At 39.3% G+C, this 21670-nt stretch overlaps 1 protein-coding gene across 1 annotated transcript in view; it reads left to right on the top strand.

Moving 5' to 3' along the window:
• Positions 1-1406: 1406 nt before the first annotated feature.
• MRPL3 (mitochondrial ribosomal protein L3) overlaps positions 1407-21670 on the top strand; it is a 44468-nt gene continuing 24204 nt past the window's right edge. Inside the window, exons 1-6 of the mRNA XM_070391129.1 lie at positions 1407-1641; positions 2688-2872; positions 4040-4131; positions 7552-7650; positions 15932-16031; positions 19982-20042. Coding sequence (XP_070247230.1) covers positions 1550-1641; positions 2688-2872; positions 4040-4131; positions 7552-7650; positions 15932-16031; positions 19982-20042 — 629 coding nt within the window. The 5' untranslated portion in view covers positions 1407-1549. The remainder of the gene's footprint in view (positions 1642-2687; positions 2873-4039; positions 4132-7551; positions 7651-15931; positions 16032-19981; positions 20043-21670) is intronic.

Genomic DNA, 21670 nt, shown 5'->3' with positions numbered 1-21670 from the left:
ACCTTGTTTGAGTTCAGGCGTGCTCCTGGCGGTCTTTCAGTGTTAAGCTGCCATAATACTGAGCACATACTATAGCGCACTACATGCATAAGAAATGCTGACTATTGGCAATAGTAGGCAAGTACTTTTTTACCCCAGCTTCTTCATGTAGCACACCTCAAGACATGTTTGTTCAATGAAGGGCAATTTTTATGTAACTGGGAAACCAATTAGCATGGCTAGAATGAAGAGATATGATTTTTTTTCTCCAAGTTTCAAAGTGTTATTTAAAAGTCCCCGGGGTAACTGCAACAGCAATAGGTGAAATGGAAGAGCAAGCAAAGCAAAGGTTTTGAGCCTACCGAAGTCCAAGTAGTAGTAGACCATATTCTGGACCTTTTAAGCCAGGCTAACCCTATAGCTATAAAAAAGAGGCTGTTAAAAATAGGTAAAATTTTAAGTTCTTATTTCCAAATGTCTACAAATACCCATTTGACAAATTTGGAAACAGACTTTGGAGTGGAATGAATGCCTACGGCACACACAGAGTGATTAGGCTGGGTCTGGAACCAAAGACAGAACTTTGTACAGAAGGCATCTTAGCTACTTATTGTTGTTACAAATTACCCTACAACTTAGTGACTCAAAATAAGAGTAATCACTTATTCCCTTTGGCAGTATCTTCTGTCAGGCACCCTTAAGTTCCTTGGCTGGGTAGTTCAGGCTCAAGCTCCTTCATGAGTTGTAGTCATATGAAGGGTTGCTGGGGCTGGAGGATCCACTTGCTAGGTAGCTCACTCCTGGCTAGAAAGTTGGTCCCTCGTCACATGGGCCTCTCTACAGGGCTGCTGGAGTGTCTGCAGGACGTAACCACTGGCTTGCCCCCTAGGTAACAATCCACTGGACAAAGACAGAAGTAGCAATGCCTTTTATGACCCAGCCCTGGAAGTCACACACCATCACCTTGGCCATATTGTATTGCTAACACATGCCAGCCCTGTTTCAGGGCCGGCTCTATCCACCTGCCAGATGTGCTATCTGGGACCAGCACCAAATTCCGAGTCTGCATTCCTTCATGCATCATATAAAAATAACAACTTCGTTTTAGCCTGTTTTGAACATAAACCAGTATAAGAAAATCAAGCTCTGCTTAATACAATAATTACTAAGCCGGCATTATTTAGAAGTGATTTCACTTTCTTAAGTATCCTGCACCTAATCCGCCTCCCTCATTCTTCTAAAGCTTAAACTCCGAGCATACTTTCCCCCCAACTCCCTGGAGAAAGAATCAGTGCCTGGCCTCCCCACACCAACTCCTTTCCAAAGTAGGACTATTCCGGAGGCAGAACTTTAGTTCCGGGGGCTGACCCTGGTGCCCGGAGCGCATTTCAGGAGGGACCGGAAGGGGCTCCTGCGGCAATTTCCGTCCCGGAGGGCAAAGGCAGACAGCCGGCGCGGGACGGCTCCGGGAGGATTGCGGTGCACGCGCCACAGCAGCGTGGGGACTCCCTGAAAGCAGAGCGGAGGGGCCCCCGAAAGTGTAGCGACCCGAGCCCTGGCCGGCTCCTCCATGCTTGGCTGGAGGCGGCTGGCTCTGGCCGGCTCCCAGGTGCTGCGCCGCGGCGCCGGGGGCCTGGATGCTGCCGGCCGCTTCGGGGACAGGTGAGTGCGGGCGAGAAACAGGGCGTGTGTGTGCGTGTGTGTGCGGGGGGGGGGGGGGGGGGGGGGCGGGGGCGAGGGAGTGATCCCTGCAAAACTACGACTTTGAACAATGACAAGGCCGGGCACAGAGGGTTCTGCCCTGGGAGGGAGAGGAAGGGGCTATGTCCAGACCTGAAGTATGGAAGAGTAAGGAGCGTTTCTCCAAGGAAGCCCGTGAAAGGACCCAGGGGGTGGTTTTGGTTTTTGTTCGTTTTTAATGCGTATGAGCGACTGGCCACGAGCATTACCAACAGCAATCATAGTATAATCTGCTAGTTGGCGTTTTCTGTGTCCGAGATGCTCTGTTGAAGTATATGAGGCGCCTAGGCTGCACGTGAGCTCCATCAGTCTCTTTTACAGAAGCTATCATGCCGTTTTGCAGGTAAAACGGAGGCTTGAACAGGAGAAGGAACTTGTCCCTGGCCATTCAATTCATAAGTGCAAATTGGGATTCTAACCTGAATAACCTATCAGACTACAAGAGGAGGATAGACTACAGAGAGCTTTTCTTTTCTGACACTACGTGCAGGATGTACACACCTGCTTACAGACTTAGTCCCTGAGGGCTTTCCTGGTGTGTGCAGCGGACCAGAGGTCATGTCTTCACACATCCGGCTTCTTCAGATTCTGAGCTCGGGCCATGCCATTGCAGGGAAGAGAGGAGCTGATCAGAGAAAGATCGGCATCCGGTATTCTGCCACTTCGGCTGGGTGTGAAATACTAAGGTTCACGTGCAGATGGCTTCTCCTGTGTCTAGGTAGGACCGCTTTGTTAGAAAACTATTTACCCCAGGAGAGACGGAGAACTTTTCCTCCAGGGTAACTCTTCACAGTTAAGACGGGAGCCCCATTGTTACCATCAGGAATGTCAGGAGAAAGAGGCGCCCAGAATCCAAACCTTTCCCTAAGGCCCTGATGACACTCTCCAATGCATGTGACCTCCCTTCGCTGTGTTAACTACAGAAACTTCTGAGTTGTGGTTTGTTTTTTCAATTTTTGTTTTTACAGAACAGACCTCTGGCTTTTAGTTAGAAGTCTCCATGGCAAGAGTAATACTTGGTGGGATGAGCATCTTTCTGAAGAAAACGTTTCGTTCGTTAAGCAGTTGGCCTCCGATGAAGATAAAGCCCAATTAGCAAGTAAACTGTATCCTCTGAAAGATGAACCGTGGCCTATACATCCTTGGGAACCAGGTGGGTATTGTGTATATGATGAGTTCTCCTCATTCCCTGGTGGCTGGCACATTCAAAATTACAGTGACCGCTTGATAGATTTATCATCTCTTCAACTTATTGTTCATGTCTTAAGTGTGTCCGTTTCATTGTGGCTTGGTTTGCATGTTTATTACCAGCATCCTTTTCTGCTGTCAGTGAATGTCTGGTAATAATCAAGACTTACTAAAAAAAGCTGTTTTGTATGTGAAATGAGACTCATTCTGCATACATTTTCTTGTTTTCTTCAGATTTTTAAAAAAAGGCTATAAAAATAAATCAGGGGAGAAAAATATGGAAGAGTATGATCTAAATTGTGTTACACAGATGTCTCCAGTTGGGATGTTCTAGCATTCCAGGCTTGCCACGGGCAACGCCAGCGTCAGCTGTGTGAGCCTGGTAGATCAAGGAGAATAAGCCCTTTCCTGTTGAGAAAGGGATCTCTGGGTGGGGTTTATTATAAACAGTTGAATTGTACAGTGGAGCAACTTTATCAATTTATGCAACAAATCTAAGTGTCATGGGGAAGGCCAACATATTTTAGCAATATGACCACTTGTGTCATCCTTATGAACCCGTTAACTTTTTGGAATTAGATATTTTCTGATTACTGAGGTTTGATATTTATACTAGGAAAGCAAAGCATAGTAAGGGATTTATCCTGCCCTCTATTAATACCACTATTTTAAAACCAGAATTAGCCCAGCCGGTGTTGCTCAGTGGTTGAGTGTTAACCAATGAACCAGGAAGTTGCCAGTTTGATTCCCAGTCAGGGCACATGCCTGGGTTTCGGGTTGTTTCCCAGTAGGGGGCATGCTGGAGGCAACCCGTCGATGTTTCCCTCTCTCCCTAAAACCAGTAAAAACATACTTTAAAAAATCCCCCACCATATATCCATTTAACTGTTTTCTTTTTTTGTGTCATTTCTTATATTCAGTATATGGAAATTTATTGAGTACCAATGTCTTATGTTAGGCATGGTTGAAGATGCTTACATCTATAAGGAACATTAGTGTTTTATTCTGTGAATATATTAGCATGTTTATTTGCCTGCTCCTTGTTTTGAAACCATGATTTAGGAAATACTGTTGCATCACATTGACAAAGTTGAAAAAGCTATGTTAACATTCATTTGTTTTGAATTGCCAGGTTCCTCTCGAGTAGGCCTTGTCGCGGTGAAGCTGGGCATGATGCCTTTATGGACCAAAGATGGTCAAAAGCATGTGGCCACATTACTTCAGGTAAGAAACAGCAGTGATAGCAGATGTGTATGTGTGCCAAGATCTACTTGTGCCAACCTAAATGGGCAACATTTGTGTCCTGAACTATTTAACTGTGTGGTGAAGAATAGGTTAATGTTGAGTATAAATAAATGCTATTAAAGAACTTTACTTCTGATGGCTTTGGTGAATGTTCTCACTCTGGCCTGAGTGGTGGCCTTCTTAGTAATGGCATGGGGTAACTGGGACAGTGAACAAAATGAGATTGTAACCTAGCTTAGCTTCTCACAGATCTAGTTTAATTTATGATCAGAAAAAGTCTCAGTTCCATCTTGTTTTTATTGTGACGTTCTTTCAGCTCCACAATAATTTTTATCTCTTTGCTAACTCAGAATGTTATACTCTTGTTAGAGGAAGCAGCGTTTTGTTCTCTGAGATAAAGTAAACTCCTCTATTGTTTAATAATGTGGGCCCTGGAACCAGAATATCTGAATTCAGGTCTTGGTCCTGCCACTTCTTAACTGTGTTCTTTGAAGCAGTGTCTCATCAAAAAATATATATACTACTTTTTAAATGAAATAATTATGACCTACCTGAAAAGGTTATTGTGAGGATTACACGAGATATAAATGTTAAGCACTTAAAATGTAAAACAGTATTAAATGTCCAACAAATGTTGGCTGCTGTTGTCTTTCTCATTACAATGGGGCCTTGACTTACGAGTTTAATTCGTTCCGAGACCAAGCTCATTAAGGAGCTCGTTAACTTAAATTACTCTATCAACTCAATGCAGAAAATCGGCTGAGAGACAGCTGGTATCTCAAAAAACTCGTTAGTCGGGACACTCGTAAGTCAAGGCCCCACTGTATTATAAAAAGATCACTGGAAGTTAGGAGACCATCATTCCCCAAATCACTTGGATAACTCAGTTTATCTTTGGGGCCCAGCCTTAGACAACTGATTAGGCAGATGGTGGTAATTAAATAAGAGCTCATTCACCTAAGTCAGTGGTTCTCAACCTCGGCTGCACATTAACCCTAATTAAGTTAACAGTGTACCTACCTATATAGTTTAAGTTTAAAAAATTTGGTTCTCAAAAGAAATTTCAATCGTTGTCCTGTTGATTTTTGGCTCTGTTGACTAATGAGTTTGCCGACCACTGGTCTAAACCATGTCGACAGGTGCAGCTAGGGCAGTGGTTCTCAACCTTGGCTGCACATTAGAATCACCTGGGAATCTTTTTAAAATCCTGATTTCTGGGCCTCATCCTCTGGAAATTTTTTTTTTGTTACTAATGTTGTGGCCCCACCCCAGAACAAAGAAACAGAATTTCCGGAGGATGAGGCCCAGAAATCAGGATTTTAAAAAGATTCCCAGGTGATTCTAATGTGCAGCCAAGGTTGAGAACCACTGGACTAAATGATCAAGGATAAGATTATAGTTTCCAGAACTCTAAGGAACTTTGGGAGCTTTCAGTAATGACTGGTGGATTGTAAATTGGGATGACCACTTCAGAAAATAATGTAGCCTTATGTAGTAAAGTTGAGATAAGTGATCCTTGTAATCTATTCCATTTGTGAGGGTTACTAGAAGATTTAAACAAGTATGCACCAAGAGTACAACAGTGTTAATAGCAGTATTGCTCTTAATACTCCAAAACTAGAAATAACCCAAATGTCCATCAGCAGTAGAATGGGTAAATCATGGTGTATTTCAGCCGTGGGCAAACTACGGCCCGCGGGCCGGATCCGGCCCGTTTGAAATGAATAAAACTAAAAAAAAAAAGACCGTACCCTTTTATGTAATGATGTTTACTTTGAATTTATATTAGTTCACACAAACACTCCATCCATGCTTTTGTTCCGGCCTTCCGGTCCAGTTTAAGAACCCACTGTGGCCCTCGAGTCAAAAAGTTTGCCCACCCCTGGTGTATTTACATGATGCAATGCTGGATAGCAGTGAGCTACATCCAACAACGTGGAGGAACCTTACAAATGTAATCTTGAGTGAAAGAAGTAAGACATGGAAGACTACATTCAGTCTGATTCCATTTATATAAAGTTTAAAGCAGACAGCACTAAGCAACAGCATTATTATGTAGTACTTTCAAAGGTAGTAATTATAAAGAAAAGCAAGTAAAGGATTACCATAAATGTCAAGGGTAGTGGTTATTTCTTGGGCAGTGCATCTCAGTGTGACTGAGAATCACCTGGACTCCAGGTCCTGGAGGGCTTTTAAATCAGCAGTTGGCGACCGCTGGTTTAAGGAAACCTTTGGAGCAGCGGTCACCAACTGGTGGTCCACGAGGTACGAAAGGTTGGTGACCGCTGTTCTGAATCACAGAGGTTCTGATTTAGCAGGTGTCTGCTGAGGCCTGAGCCTGCATTTTCACTAGGTTCTCAGGGGATGCTGATTCTGTTTGTCTGGACCACACGTTGAGAGCCACTGCTCTAGAATTTTGAAAAAGAAAAAAAGGGTGGGAGTTGATTGGGAAGAAACACACAGGTTTTAGGGATTCTGCTTCTTGTCATTAGTAGTGGTTATGTTAAGGCACCTCTCACCAACACCAGAGAGGTGTTACCGGACAGCCCCCTGAGCCAGTGGGAGAGGGCTGTCCCCAACTCGATCCTTGTTTCCTCTTATAAATGAATTTATACGAGAGACCTTGACTGCTTTGTGAAAAGCCAATTTATTAAAGCATGCGCCGTTATTGAAAAAGCAAAGCAAACAAGCAAACCTCTACATCTGGCTTATGAGTGCAAATGAGCTCTCAGCTAATCTGAAGAGCAAATTGGGTGAGGATCCAAGGCTTTATATACTCTCCTGTTTTTAGGCTTCAAAATTCCTCTGCTGACTATTTTAGTACAGATTAATTCTCAAGGGCCCTTTTTTTACTTTATTGTGTCCTTCCCAGAATTTATGAAAGGCTTTTGGCAACTTTTATCTTGCCAAGCCTTGAGACTGCTGGCTTCTCTGTGAGAGAGTAAAACTGCCGTTTTTTCCTTTCCCCTTTCTCCCTTCCTTTCTGCATTCTCTCATTAGGGAGGTGTTTTTTGTTTTGTTTTGTTTTAATCATTTGCTCTTTGTTCTTGGCTGGAGAAAATAATGCTTTGTTAGTTACAAGCTGGTTGCAATTTGCCCACACTGTTTGGCCTTGTTTTAACTTTCCTGTCTCAGTTTCCCTATCCCTCCTGCCCTGGAATCCTATAACAGTTATGTGCATATTTTCTTTAAAAATACTTATTTTGTTATATATTTGTGTTTTATGCACTTTTTTATGGGTATTGTATTTGACACTTTTTTCAAAGGTTATCTGTATTTTAAGATTGTGATTGATGTTAGAGGAATAATGAAATAAGTAACTTTAGTGACTGGTGTGAAATGTTGAAATGTATCTTGGCACAGACTTAGCTTCTTTTTTTTTTATATTTGTGTTTTTAGGTACAAGACTGTCATGTCCTACGATATACTCCAAAGGAAAACAATGATGGAAAAATGGCAGCCCTCACTGTAGGAGGAAAAACCGTATCCCGTTTTTATGTAAGGATGTATTTTCATTCCTAGAATAGTACATTTTTTAGTTTCAGACCTGAATCTTTAAGTTTTGAGCATATTCCATTGCCACAAACTTGTTTTGTCCATGAGATAAATTGTGGGTGGGGGAAAGTCAGTCTAGTAGAGCCATTGAGCCCAGGAGTCTGAGGTTGAGTTTGTTCCAGTATCTCTCCTCACTATCTGGAACAAGTAATTACCCTGTAAGCTGCAGTATTTGCCCATCTGTAAAATGGGGATGATAATACTGCTGACATAGGAGGTTTGTTATCAGGATTACATGAGAATTTTCAAATGTGCCTGACATGTAACAGACAATAATCCTTTTTTGTTATTTTGTTGTTTTTTTAATGGTTTTCTTTCTAAATTGTTTCACCAATAGCATGTAAAAGTTAATTTTGTATATGTTATTATTTTTTTAATCCTGACCCGAGATAAGTTTTTATTGATTTGAGAGAGAGAGTGTGAAAGAGAGAGCGGTTGAGAGAGAGAATGAGAAACATTTATGTGAAACAAATATCGTTTGGTTGCCTCCTGTATACACCTGACCAGGTATCAAACCCACAACCTGGGTGTGTGCCATGACTAGGAATCGAACCCTGGACCTTTCAGTGTACAGGACAATGCTCCAACCAACTGAGCCACACTGGCCAGGGCAATTTTCTATAGAATGAGTTTTCAGTATTTGGGGAAAAGTTGTATACAAACCCACATCAGAATTTTTCAAGTGAAGCATCTTTTCCAAAAAGAATACTAATAGAATGCTGAGTATGTCGCTTAAATTTGAAAAGTCTGCACAATTAGTATCCTTAATTGGATGACTAAAAGCAGAGAAAACCTTTTTAGAAATAGTGATGGTTTTTGCTAGTGAATACTGAAACTCGTTTAGGTTTACTGAAACGTTGCTTATCTTAAGATAAACATTTTTCCATTGTAAATTGTTTATGAAATGAACGTGGATGGAAATTAGGATACAACCTATACCATGCAACTGTCAAAACTAGCAAGTGCTTGTTGTGTGCCTCCTGTTTCATTGTCATAGGTAACGTCTATTAAGCACTTACTACATGCCAGGTACATAAGCATTAAGCCTTTACACTTATTAAGTGATCTTTTCAGCTTCTGAGGCTAAAGAGAGTTAGTAATTCATTCAGGGCTACACACTGGTAAGAGATAGAGTGACAAGCAAACTCCAGAGCCTTGCTTTTTTTTTTTTTATTAAATATATTTTATTGATTTTGTACAGAGAGGAAGGAAGAGGGATAGAGAGCCAGAAACATTGTTGAGAGAGAAACATTGATCAGCTGCCTCTTGCACACCTCCCACTGGGGATGTGCCTGCAACCAAGCTACATGCCCTTAGCGCCATGGGTTTGCAAACTTTTTGACTCGAGGGCCACAATGGGTTTTTAAACTGGACCGGAGGGCCAGAACAAAAGCATGGATGGAGTGTTTGTGTGAACTAATATAAATTCAAAGTAAACATCATTACATAAAAGGGTACGGTCTTTTTTTTTTTTTAGTTTTATTCATTTCAAATGGGCCGGATCCGGCCCGTGGGCCGTAGTTTGCCCACGGCTGCGGCTTAGCCGGAATCGAACCTGGGACCCTTGAGTCCGCAGGCTGATGCTTATCCACTGAGCCAAAGTGGTTAGGGCCAGAGCCTTACTTTCTTAACTGGGACTTGATGTTCACCCTCTGGGAGCACATAAGTGAATGGGGAAGATGGACACATAAATCTGCCATCTCAGTATTGTATTATAAATGCAACAAGCACAGAATGTGGATGGCCACTTCTGGTTGACAGATCCTCTGAGGTTTCACAACAAGGAGACCAGAAAGGAGGGTGTGTTAAAGACATACCAGAGGGCATGGTCTCTGTAGAATGTGGAAGAGTGTGTGTGCTTGGAAAGAGAAGTGTGGTGTGTCTCAATCTTAGTGTGTGGGTGTGGGGCAGGTGCAGCTGTCAGGGTAGAAGGCTAAGGAGTTTAGACTTCATCCTGTAGACTTCTAGGAGCGCTCCTAATTCTTTAACCAGGGTAGATGAGTATCATTTAACAAGATAACAATTTGATAAGATAACAATTTGATAAGAATCTTTATGGAGGGAGGACATTTAGGAGGTTGGTTTAAGCACTAGGGGAGAGTTGATAAAGGCTTTTGAAGCAGGGCAGTTGGAGCTGGGATATGTGAAAGACTGGGTGAGTGAGAATGTGTGGTTAGAGGGCCATGCACAGAGCAGTTTCTAACTAAGCAACTAGGTCAGTGCTTACGTTGTAACCTGGACCAGGGACAAAGAAAGGGACACAAGAGGAAAGATATGTTTGAAGTGTTGCGAGAAAATCTAAGTGGAGTTGTCGCATAAGGATTAGAGAAGTTGGCTGTTTTTTTGCATATTGTGGTAGTATTGTCTATTTTTCATTAAAGCTTTAGAACTATTCTTGACAGTTTATTGACTAATAATGTCGGGGTTCAAATAATTCCACAGTAATTAAAAGCACAATGAAGTATTTATTGAAACTTCTTTTTAAATGTTTGAATTTTTAGCTGTGACATGTCAGCCTTCATGTCAATCATGTGATAATTATTGGGTTTAATAGATTCCACTGTTTTCTAATTGATTGTATTGCTGTAATGACTAGCACCATCATCTTTATTTTTAGTACCAATTATTGTAAATTCACATCTTTAAGGGCTTTATATTTGTAAATCAAGCTTCATGTTGGGATAATCCATTCTGCTTCAACAAATCTGTGGACATTACTTCCTCACAACTATGAGGTAGTGGGAAAATGATTGAACATAGGGTCAGAAGAACCAGTTCTAATCCTGATCTCTGCAATTAGCTCTTTCTCTCCACCTTTTTGAACATTCTTTTTCTTTACATCCATTTTCTTATCCATGAAAACAGGATATTGGCCTTGATGGTCTCTACATTCTCTCCCAGTTCTAAAAGTCTCACATTGGTTTTCTAATAGTTTAGTTTTCAAGAAAAAAACAAAAGTTCTAAAATAAGAAAAGTACTTGCCAGCTCAGTTTACTGTTTTACTTGGTGATGATGTCTTACAAATACAATTTTGTAATGTAATACTAATAGCTAAAATATTACAGAAATGCTTGTACTCCACAATATAAACTTTTAAAATAACTTACTTCTCTAGTATAGAGAGTGCTACAGAGGCCCTTCTTATTCTTCAAGATATAAATTTTCTAGATCTAGGGGACATGTATTAGTATATTAAGGAAAAAACTTTGTCTTTGAACAACCTTTCTTCAGAATGGTATGTGAAAGAGAAGTTTTAGAATTCTTGATAAGTAAAGCATTTTGATTCAGAAAGGGGAAAAAAATGTAAACTAAAAGTATATAAACTTTTTGCATATTGTAACCCTTAGGGAAATTGCAAGTAGATTGATTATAGGTTTTTAAAGAGAGAGAAAGACCTATGAATATAAAGTATCAAATAGTTAAGCATTCTAAAATAAATTGATTGAATCAGTTTGTTTATAATAGGGCTAAAGCTGTTGTTTTTTTTAAGCTGTAAAAGATTTATGCCTCCAAGAAATTCGAGTCACTTTGCTTTTGTTATTTTTGTGTCTTAATATACATAAAAGCTGATGTGATACGTAGTATTTTTGAATAAGGAAGTTAAGTAGCCTCAGAGTTGATTAAACCAATTCATCTCGGGAGCAGAGAAGCATTTTCATTGTGAGAGGATAATTGCAGAAAACTTTGAAGGGGGGGGGAGGGATGCAATTTCATAGATGGGATTATCCAAGTGTGACACTGCTGTCAGTCTTTTAAATTGCCTTTGAAATTATTTATTTGGAAGTTTAAAAAAAATACACCTCTGATCCACTGCTGCTGGTTTCAACTCAACTTGAGCATTTGGTTTTTCTCATGGCTGACACCTAACTAGTTTTATGATATTTTGATGTTTAAAAGAAAAAAATTGAAGTACTCAATTTTAGTGAATTAGGAAGATAATCAAGAAGTACATATTACATTTTTTCTTTTTATGTTGTAGTCTACAGCTATTTAGATAAAAATGTTTATCTTGTCTATTTTGTATTACTGGAAAAAGGACAGCATTTTTCTCAGAAGCCTCCTGGCATACTTAAAAACTGATATTGATAAAATAGTATGCTTTCTAAATTGCCAGGTGGAATATGTGAACGTTAAAAATAAAACTAAAGTCTGTTTTAAAATTTGATGTATCTGAATCTGATTCATCAGGAAAATAATTTCAAGGAGCCACGTTTTTAAATGAAAGCCCTTGTGTTTGCTTTTGTTACGTAACAAGTGAGTGTGGTTAAGATGAAAAGCCAGGCCTTGGGAAGAGTGGTGCTGCATATTACTCTTAGGTTTCCATGAGTAGGAAGTGAAAGCATAAAGAATAACTGGAGTGAGTTTATATTATCACTCTTTTGGAGAAAAGGGTAGCTTCTTAAGGAAACTGTGAGGCACAAAACAACCTTTTGTGGACATCGAAGCAGAGCTGCTCAGCATGTATTGCATGGTCCCACCTGAGGGCCCCAGGGAGATTCCCAGGAGTGTGGACTGATCCAAAAATTGAAGTTCTATGCTTACAGGCCAGTGCCACCCAATTTCATGTCCACGAAAGTCAACCCACTCAATAAGTTATAAAAGGGTACTAACAGTGCACATTTTAAATTGAAATAGCATGTACCTGAAGTTTGCTACATAATCAGATAAGTCTGGCTGTGCATATCTTCATTGCATTTGAGGGAAATGATGATTTGTTTCAGTATATCATCAGTGTCATCTTGCTGGATAGGGTTTGTCAATTGCTGCTATTCTTGGTTTGGTTTTTTGTTTGTTATATTACAAATTACTGTTGGTTTGGTTTTAAAGTAGCTAAGTTTCTTGTAGATCCTCAGAGTAAGTCATGATGTTTATTTTAGACTTGTAAGTTTTTAATAACTAGAAATGAAGATAGAGGCCACACACTGTCAGGCCACAAACACAACGATGTTGTTTGCCAAGAATTAATGCAGCAGCAGGAAGAGTGAAAGGTAGGGTGTTTTGGAGAGACAAATCAGGATTTCACACCTAGACGGATGTTTGTCCGCTATCTTCTGAGTCTTTTTTTTAAAAAATATATTTTATTGATTTTTTACAGAGAGGAAGGGAAAGGGATAGAGAGTTAGAAACATCTATAAGAGAGAAACATCGATCAGCTGCCTCCTGCACACCCCCTACTGGGGATGTGCCCACAACCAAGGTACATGCCCTTGACTGGAATCGAACCTGGGACCTTTCTGTCCGCTGGCCGACGCTCTATCCACTGAGCCAAACCGGTTAGGGCGTATCTTCTGAGTCTTTTCACCATTCATTTTGCTCACTTTGCAGTGTCTAATAGACAGCTACTGTCTAAAGTTACACACAAAAGTGAATAAAACGGCCCCTACGATCCAGGGACTCACAGACTAGCAGGCAGACAGATATGTAAGTTAAATAAATGGAGGGTCTAGAGATGGCAGAGATGAAAGAGCAGTCTGCCCTGACAAGGCTGCCAGGGAGGGATCCAGACAGGAAATGTCCTGCAGCTGGGACTAAACATATATGTAACAGGTTTTTAATGAGATTTGGAGGTACAAGGTGGGGAGGAAATTATAGGACCAGAGACTGGCATAGGCAGACACAGGTAAGCATACATAGAATATTGTGGCCCACTGAGGGCCTGCTGGTGCTTCATTTATGATTAGAGGGGAAGTTGAGGGAGCAGGAACAGCAGGAAGATGGATATACCTGTGTTGGCTAAATTCTCATGAAAGAGGCACTCTTTATATCAGGAATATAAAGTGGTACAGTTTTTTTGGCAAGTCTTACAGAAATCTATATCAACAGTTTTAATTTTAAAAAGACCCAGGACATTGTGATAAGGAGGTAAGATGTCCATAAAGTTATTTATTCAGGGATATTTAAAATAGCAGAAGAACAAAGGCAGGGTTGGAGGGGAAAGAAGCCAGCAGGAGCTGCAGACATAGCATCTAAAGTCTCTGCTCTCAAGAAGCTTACATTTTGACGGGATTGGGGGTAAGATAGGGAGGCTGTTGCATAGAAGATTAAAAAAAAAAACCAAAAAAAACCCTGTAAATCATGACAGATGGAGAGAAGTGCTTTGAGGACTAATAAAGTAGTCTGGAGACACTGTGAGTGACAGAAAGTGGTGCTATTTTAGATAGGGAAGGTAAGTTGATGTTTGGATAGAGACCTGAATAAAGTGAGGGGACAAGTCATGCAAAAATCTGGCAGAAAAGCATTCCAGGCAGGGGGAACAGTATGTGCAAAAAGGACCTGAGGCCATTGTTTAGTGTGTTCTTGGACTAGTAAGGAATGAATGGACTAGTAAGGAGTGAGCCAAGAGAAGAGCAGTAGATGAAGTCAGATTGTAGAGAACCTTGTAAACCATGGTAAGGACTTGGGACTTGATTCTGCACGAGATGGAAGCCGTTGCAGAGACATGAAATAGCTTGTGTTTTGAAAGGAACATGCCAGCCTGTGAATGGAGAACAGACCAGGGGTCAGGAGTGTGGAATGTTGGAGACTAGTTTAAGAGTCTATTGAAATAATCCAAGCATAAGATGGTTGGGTGGAGTGGGGGTGAGAAGTAGTTGATGTAGGCTATATTTTTAAATAAAATCTACAGGAATTGCTGATGTAATTTATTGACATGGGATGTGAGAAGGAAAAGAGTCTAAAGTGACCATGAGATTTTTGGTCCAACAACAGAAGTATTGAGATTTGGAAGACAAGAGGAAAGCAGACTTGTTGAGGAAAAGGGGAATCAAGTTCAATTTTAGGCCGGTTAAAATTGATGTTACTATATGGCATCAAAGTGAGACATTGAGTTGGCAGTTGGACATTGGAATTTGTAGTTCAGAGTAGAATTTGGGATTGAAGTTACAAATGTGGGGTCAGTAGGATATGAAGGAACCAAGAGAGCAGTGCCTGGAAGTCGAGTGAAAGTCTTTCAAGGAGAGATGTGACATGGTCACCTGTGTCAAGCATTACTGCTGGAGCCAATAAAATGAGTATTGACCAGTGTATTTGACCACATGGAGACATTGGTGATCTTGACACTTTCCATTGAGTAGTAGGAGATGAAAGCACCTGATTAAAGTCAGTGTCAGAGAAAATAGACTGAGCAAGTCTTTCAGGGGTGTGGTTGTAAGGGGGAACAGAATGATTACCTAAAGGAGACTGGCTAAGGAAAAGAAATGTTTTGTTTTAACATATGAGTTGTTATGATACCTTTGTATACCAATAGGAACATTTCAGTAGCAAGGGGGCAATTAGTGTTTCAGAAGACGATGGGGACAATTTCAGGAGTAAATCGATTGAATAGATGAGAGAGGTTAGGAGTGAGTACACAGTGAAGGATATGGCTTTCAATAAGAGCATGGACAGTTCATCTGTCATTGTGATTCCCAGCCTTTTCACATGACAATCATGTGGAGTGCTTTAAAAATATATATATACACAGATGCTTGGATGCCACATTAGACCCATGAGGCTATAGTCTCCAAGCTGAAGCCCTGGGCATCAGCATTTTCTAAATGCTCCCCACATGCATCTTGGGCAACCTGGAGTGAGGTGGCAGAAGGACTGGTGCAGACACTTTTATGGATTAGGCGATAAGTGTGAGGAAGTGCTCTTGATTCTTCTGTATTTTTTCAGTGAATCAAGAAGCAAGATCAGCTCAAAGGTGAGAGGAAGAGGGAACAGTGCTGGAGGATTTAAATGGAGATGTGACATAGTTGCCTTGAAGAGTGTGAGGATGTAACTAGGGGGAGGGAAATGTAGGTTGGCCTGGCCACATTTAGGATTGACTTTGAAGTTTGTGGTCAGACATTTGAATGTGACCTACCATGTTTTCTTCTAGCTGCTTGGAAACAGGTACAGAGTAGACACGGTCCAGTTTCCCAGGATGGGAGTTCTTGATACAGAGTCTTCAGTGAAAATTCAAATATGAGCACAGCTGTTTCTTTCCCTGCAGAACAAAGGTCTTTCCCCATGTACTGTATATGAGCTACACTCTGCACATGGTTGGATCCCACCTGTAATGGATTATAGATGAAAAATCTCCCCTCCCCTCAGTGAGGGAATAGGGTGCTCTCTGTTCATTAGGAGAACTGAGTGCTCTTTGGCTTGTTTTCTGGTGTGTTAATAACTTGGTTTAGACCTCTACATTAAACCCCACCTTTAGTATTTACCGTGTTATTTATGTGTGCTGCTTTTCCTCTAGAAATCTGCATCCAGATTGGAATTTTACCAAGAACTTGGATTGCCACCAAAACAGAAAATTAAAATCTTTCGTGTAACAGATAATGCTGTAATTAAGCCAGGTAATCTGAAGTTGGGGGAGGGGGAGTAAAAATACCCAAATCCGTGATTTGTTTAATGTCATCCTTTTTAATAAAGCTGAATCCACAGTACAAAGTCCCAAACACTTATTTTTAAATATAAAACTGTATCTAATTTAATCACTAGGGATAAACAAATCTTTTTTTTTTTCAGTGAAAAGAACTTTAGAGAACTCTTTGTTTTCCATGAAAGAGGGAGGAATGCTTTTGTTTTTAATGTACAGAGAGTTTCACATTTGGAAAAGTCTCTCTCAATAAATGCATCCACTCTTAAAATGTGAAGTTTACTGTTTGTAGGCTGGCATTTTATTAAGTGGAGAATAGCTATACTTGCTGAGGTAGAAGATTTTGAAAAAAATGTAGCCTAGCTTAAAATTGGACAGTGACCAACCATAACACTTTGACGTAAAGAATATTATTTTAAAATTTCAAAGTATTTTACCCTATTCATGGAATGTCAAAAAGTGAGATTTGGCAATATGATTATATTGGTTCATGTAATTAATAGAAATTGATGTCTTTAAACTTCAGAAGAGCTCTCTGATCTCTTGAACTTGAGTTCTAACAAGCATACAGTAAAAGGATGTTTTAAGATTTTTTTATTTTAATATGTGACCTGAATTTTTTGAAGTAAAATACAGTTGCAATGGACAATATTAATTGGAGTGACAGAAGGGCAGCCTTGATATAAATTAGAATTAAAAGATACGTTTTGAAGTGCAAGGTTTGCAATTAAATGGAATTAAGCTAACAAGTGTAAAAATTAAGTCCACATTAACTTTTGCTGTAGCTCAGACCATGTGGAATTGTTGGTTTTATGGATGAAAAATAGTCAAATCTGGGCAGTTCAGGTCAGTTAACCTCATAGAAATTCAGTAATTTTTAATCTCCCTTCTTTTTTCTTTTTTTTTTAATTTAATTTTTCAATTATAGTTTACATTCAATATTATTTTATATTAGTTTCAGGTGTACAACATAGTGGTTAGACAATCATATACTTATTTTAAAATTTCAAAGTATTTTACCCTATTCATGGATTCCCCAATATTTCAAGTATCCCCCTGATACCATACATAGTTACAATATTTTTTACTATATTCCCTATGTATTTTACATCCCCATGACTGTCTTATGACCACCAATTTGTACTTCCTAATCCCTTCACTTTTTTCACCTAGACCCCCAACCCCCCTTCTCTCTAGCAACCATCATTCTGCTTTCTGCAACTATGAGTCTGTTTCAATTTTGTTTATTTTGTTCTTTAGATTCCACATATAAGTGAAATCATTTGGTATTTGTCTTTCTCTGTCTGACTTATTTCATTTCACATAGTACCCTCTAAGTCAGCCGTGGGCAAACTACGGCCCGCGGGCTGGATCCGGCCCATTTGAAATGAATAAAACTAAAAAAAAAAAAAAAGACCGTACCCTTTTATGTAATGATGTTTACTTTGAATTTATATTAGTTCACACAAACACTCGATCCATGCTTTTGTTCCGGCCCTCCGGTCCAGTTTAAGAACCCATTGTGGCCCTCGAGTCAAAAAGTTTGCCCACCCCTGCTCTAGGTCCATCCATGCTATTGCAAATTCCCCTATTTTTTTCTTAATTCAAGGATTTTCCCTGCTTGTCCAAATCCAGCCTAAGCACTATCTTAAAGGATACTACCCTCTGGAATCCTACAGCACTTTACTCCCTGTTTTAAACAAGCAAACAAAAATTATTTTCCCATACATTCATTCTCTACTACATTGGTTCCAGCTTTTTAAAATTACTTAATTAAAAAATTTTTTAATTTACCTATACACTGTATTAGTTGTATTAGTTTCAGGTGTACAATATAGTGATTCAATATTTTTATACCTTACAATGTGATTACTCCACTGATTCTAGTAACCATCTGTTACTGTTCAAACTTACCACAATGTTATTGACTATATTTCCTATCACCTTTTTCACACAGCTCTCCACCCCCTTCTTTCTCATAGTCATTCCTTTGGTCTCTGTTTCTATGAGTCTGTTTTTGTTTTATTTGTTCATTTGTTTCTTTTATAGCTTCCACATGTAAGCGAAACCATACAGTATTTGTCTTTCTCTGCCTGACTTACTTCACTTGGCATAATACCTTCTAGAACAGGGGTGGGGAACCTTATTTCTGCCAAGGGCCAATTGGATATTTATAACATCATTCATGGGCCATACAGAATTATCCACTTAAAAATTAGCCTGCTATATTTGGTCAAATATTTAACTCACTGCTAATGCCTTGGCAAATGATTTCACAGGCCTTATATGGCATTCGAGCCAAATGTTCCCCACCCCTGCTCTAGACTCATTCATGTTGCAAATGGTTGGATAATATTCTATTGTGTATATATACCAGGTGTGTGTGTGTGTGTGTGTGTGTGTGTGTGTATCTCTTCTTTATTCATCTATTGATGGACACCTAGGCTGCTTTCATATCTTGGCTATTGTAAATAATGCTGGAATGAACATAGGGATGCATATACCTTTTTGAATTTGTGTTTTTATTTTCTTTTGATAATTATCCAGAAGTGGAATTGCTGGGTGGTATGGCATATCTATTTTTAGTTTTTTGCGGAATCTTCATACTGTTTTCCACAGTGTCTCGACCAATTTGCAGTCCCACCCCTGCACAGGGTTCCTTTTTTGCCACATCCTCACCAACACTTGTTATTTGTTGACTTTGATAATAATAGGCATCCTGACTGGTGTGAGGTGGTATCTTACTATGGTTTTGATATACATTTCCTTGATGTACTAATGTGGCGCATCTTTTCATGTCTGTTGGCCAGCTGTTTATCTTTGGAGAAGTATCTTTTCATGTCCTTTTATTTGATGATGTAATGTTGATTCATCACCTAGATAATATATTCTTTATAAAATTTAATTTATTGGGGTAACACTGGTTAACAAAATTATACGGTTATCAGGTACACAATTGTACAACACATCGTACACTGTATTGTGTGTTTACCATCCCAAGTCAAGTCTCCGTCCATAACCATTTAACCTCCCCCCATATGCTCCTCCGCCTCTCTCAATCCCTCCTTAGATAATAAATTCCTGAGCTCAGGAGCCATGTCTTATACTTTTGTATTTCTTACTTTGCATATTGTAAGTGCCCTATAAATATTTGGAGATAAAAGTATTAATTCCAAATTTATATAAATAAAATATTGTGAAGGGCTTGGAGCTACAAGATTCCATAAAATAACACATTTCCCAAGTGCTTTTTAAGTAAGATTTTATTTAAATACAACTAGTTTTGGAAATATGAGTATATAAAATTAGTATCTTTAGTAGCGGTTTTTTGCTATTCCTGATATCTGGCATATGCGAGAATATCTATTTTATTGGAATAATGACCAGTCTACCGAGAATCTAATATATATGGGCTTTATAGGGATATTATACATACATACCATAAATATTACCCAGAGACCAATGGACCTGTGTTCAAATAATTCAAGTTTCTATTTTGGATCATTTATCTCCAGTGTGTAAAAAATGATTTGATCTAGCCCCAACATTTTTTATCATTCTCTTTTTATTTTTTCTGTGTAATAGGTAATATACCTTAATTTAGTATATTGTTACCAAAATGACCAAGAATCATTCCTGTATTTGCCAGCAGGAAACACTGTTGTGCAGGAATTGCCCACTTCAGGAAGGCACACTGTCAGCCAGTGTTGTCTATTGGCTCACTCTAGCACCGCATCCCATGTAGTCAGTGTTGAATAGTTTTATTATCTTATAATTGGTGTTTCTGCAATAATTATAATTGCAGAAGAGAATCTCCTGCCATTTCTGGAATATGTTATCTACAAGGCTTCCTGGATGTAGTTTATGTTTAGTGAAGTTATTTCTGGGCAGACAGACTTCATGTTGACTTTTTGTCTTTTCATAAAGGCACTCCTCTTTATGCTGCTCACTTTCGCCCAGGACAGTATGTGGATGTCACAGCCAAAACGTAAGTGCACACAATGGGTTCTCTTTTCCTTTTGTTTTCCTCATCTATTAAAAAATAACAGAGCCCTAGCCGGTTTGGCTCAGTGAATAGAGCATTGGCCTGTGGACTGAAGGGTCCCGGGTTCGATTCCGGCCAAGGGCACATGCCCAGGTTGTGGGCTCGATCCCCAGTAGGGGGAGTGCAGGAGGCAGCCTATCAATGATTCTCTCTCATCATTGATATTTCTCTCTCTCCCTCTCCCTTCCTCTCTGAAATCAATAAAGAAATATATTTTTAAAAATAAAATAAAAAATAGAGCAAGTGAAAGAAATAACAGCTTTTCAAGTTAGTAAATAAAGGATAAGTAACCATTATTCTCATTCATAATGCTAATCTTTCAATGTTACTGACTGTACTGGTTTTTAAATTTCATTGAATTAGTTGTATGTGAAGAGTTCACATCAGGTTACAGCTTTTAAACTCAGATGTATGCTTCTTGAAATGGGTCTAAGGGAAAGGTCACATTCCTTGGGTTCTTTGTGAGCTGGGCCTACTTCTATTTTGAATACCAAAGGTTATGTGCAGTTTGATGGCGAAATATACATGAGTGGTGCTATGGAGTTCTTTTGTATAGTCTAGTAATTGATGCTTCTTTCCAATTCTAGGGAATAGTTAAATTGGAAACATTATATATCATCTGTGATAGTGGTTGTTGTGCTTAAGGTTCCCCTTAAATAACTATAAAACATTTTTGTAACTGTGTTAAAAAACCTATTAGAATGTCTCTCAGTAGTAGATAAGTGAAACTTCTTCCATAAAAGCAAAAATTTTAATATACTTAAACAAGGGTTTGTTTAATTTGGTACAAATCAACACTGCATTGTCATTCTAAAGAAATGCTGACTTTTGGGCTGGGCAGTGGTATTTTTGGCACTGTTGTTTTTTTCTATTTTACCAGCTATCAGATGGCTTAAGATAAGTCCAGTATTGGCTAGATGATCTCCAGGAAACATTTACATTTTATAGAAGTAATTTTTCAAAAATTAGTTGAGGTTACCTCACTATAGAATGAAATAATTGTGTTTATGTAGAAATTGTTCAATATAGGTTATTAGAATCTACATGACCCAGGCTAACAAAACTCCAAATATCAGCTCTTGTCCATTCCTGTTTCTTGTTCTAATTTCATTTCATGTACCTCAGTTTTCTTTTTATCATTTGACAAAGTCTGCAGCCTGTGTTCCAGGAATATTCTGACTAGGAACCCTTTATTTATTTGTCGTTGACAGTATTACAGATATCCTCCACACACCCCTGTGTCCCCTCCCCTCAGCCCCCCCTCCCCCAGGCCTTCACTGCACTATTGTCATGCTAACTAGGAGCTCTTTAAAAGTGAACAGTGGTCCACAGTGCTCTGAGATAGTGTTAAGATCACAGTGACTGAGCCAAAGTGGCTCTTATCAAAGGAAATAAGATGAATGTCAGCATCAGCTTCCTTAACATAGTTAGATTCATCTTCCTTTTCACACTATTATTGCTTACTTTCAAATGTGAGCCATTGCAAACAGCTGCAAGGTGCCTTTACCTTTGATGAGCTGTTTAGAAATGGAATGGTCTATATTGGCGGTAGAGTGAGCCCTCTTTTTAGA

The sequence above is a fragment of the Myotis yumanensis genome, unplaced genomic scaffold (assembly GCF_028538775.1).
Source record: "Myotis yumanensis isolate MYYU_CA2020_CCGP unplaced genomic scaffold, mMyoYum1.0.hap1 SCAF_14, whole genome shotgun sequence".
Taxonomy (NCBI): domain Eukaryota; kingdom Metazoa; phylum Chordata; class Mammalia; order Chiroptera; family Vespertilionidae; genus Myotis; species Myotis yumanensis.
The sequence above is the reverse complement of the archived record's forward strand: the minus strand, read 5'-3'. Positions and strand labels throughout refer to the sequence as shown.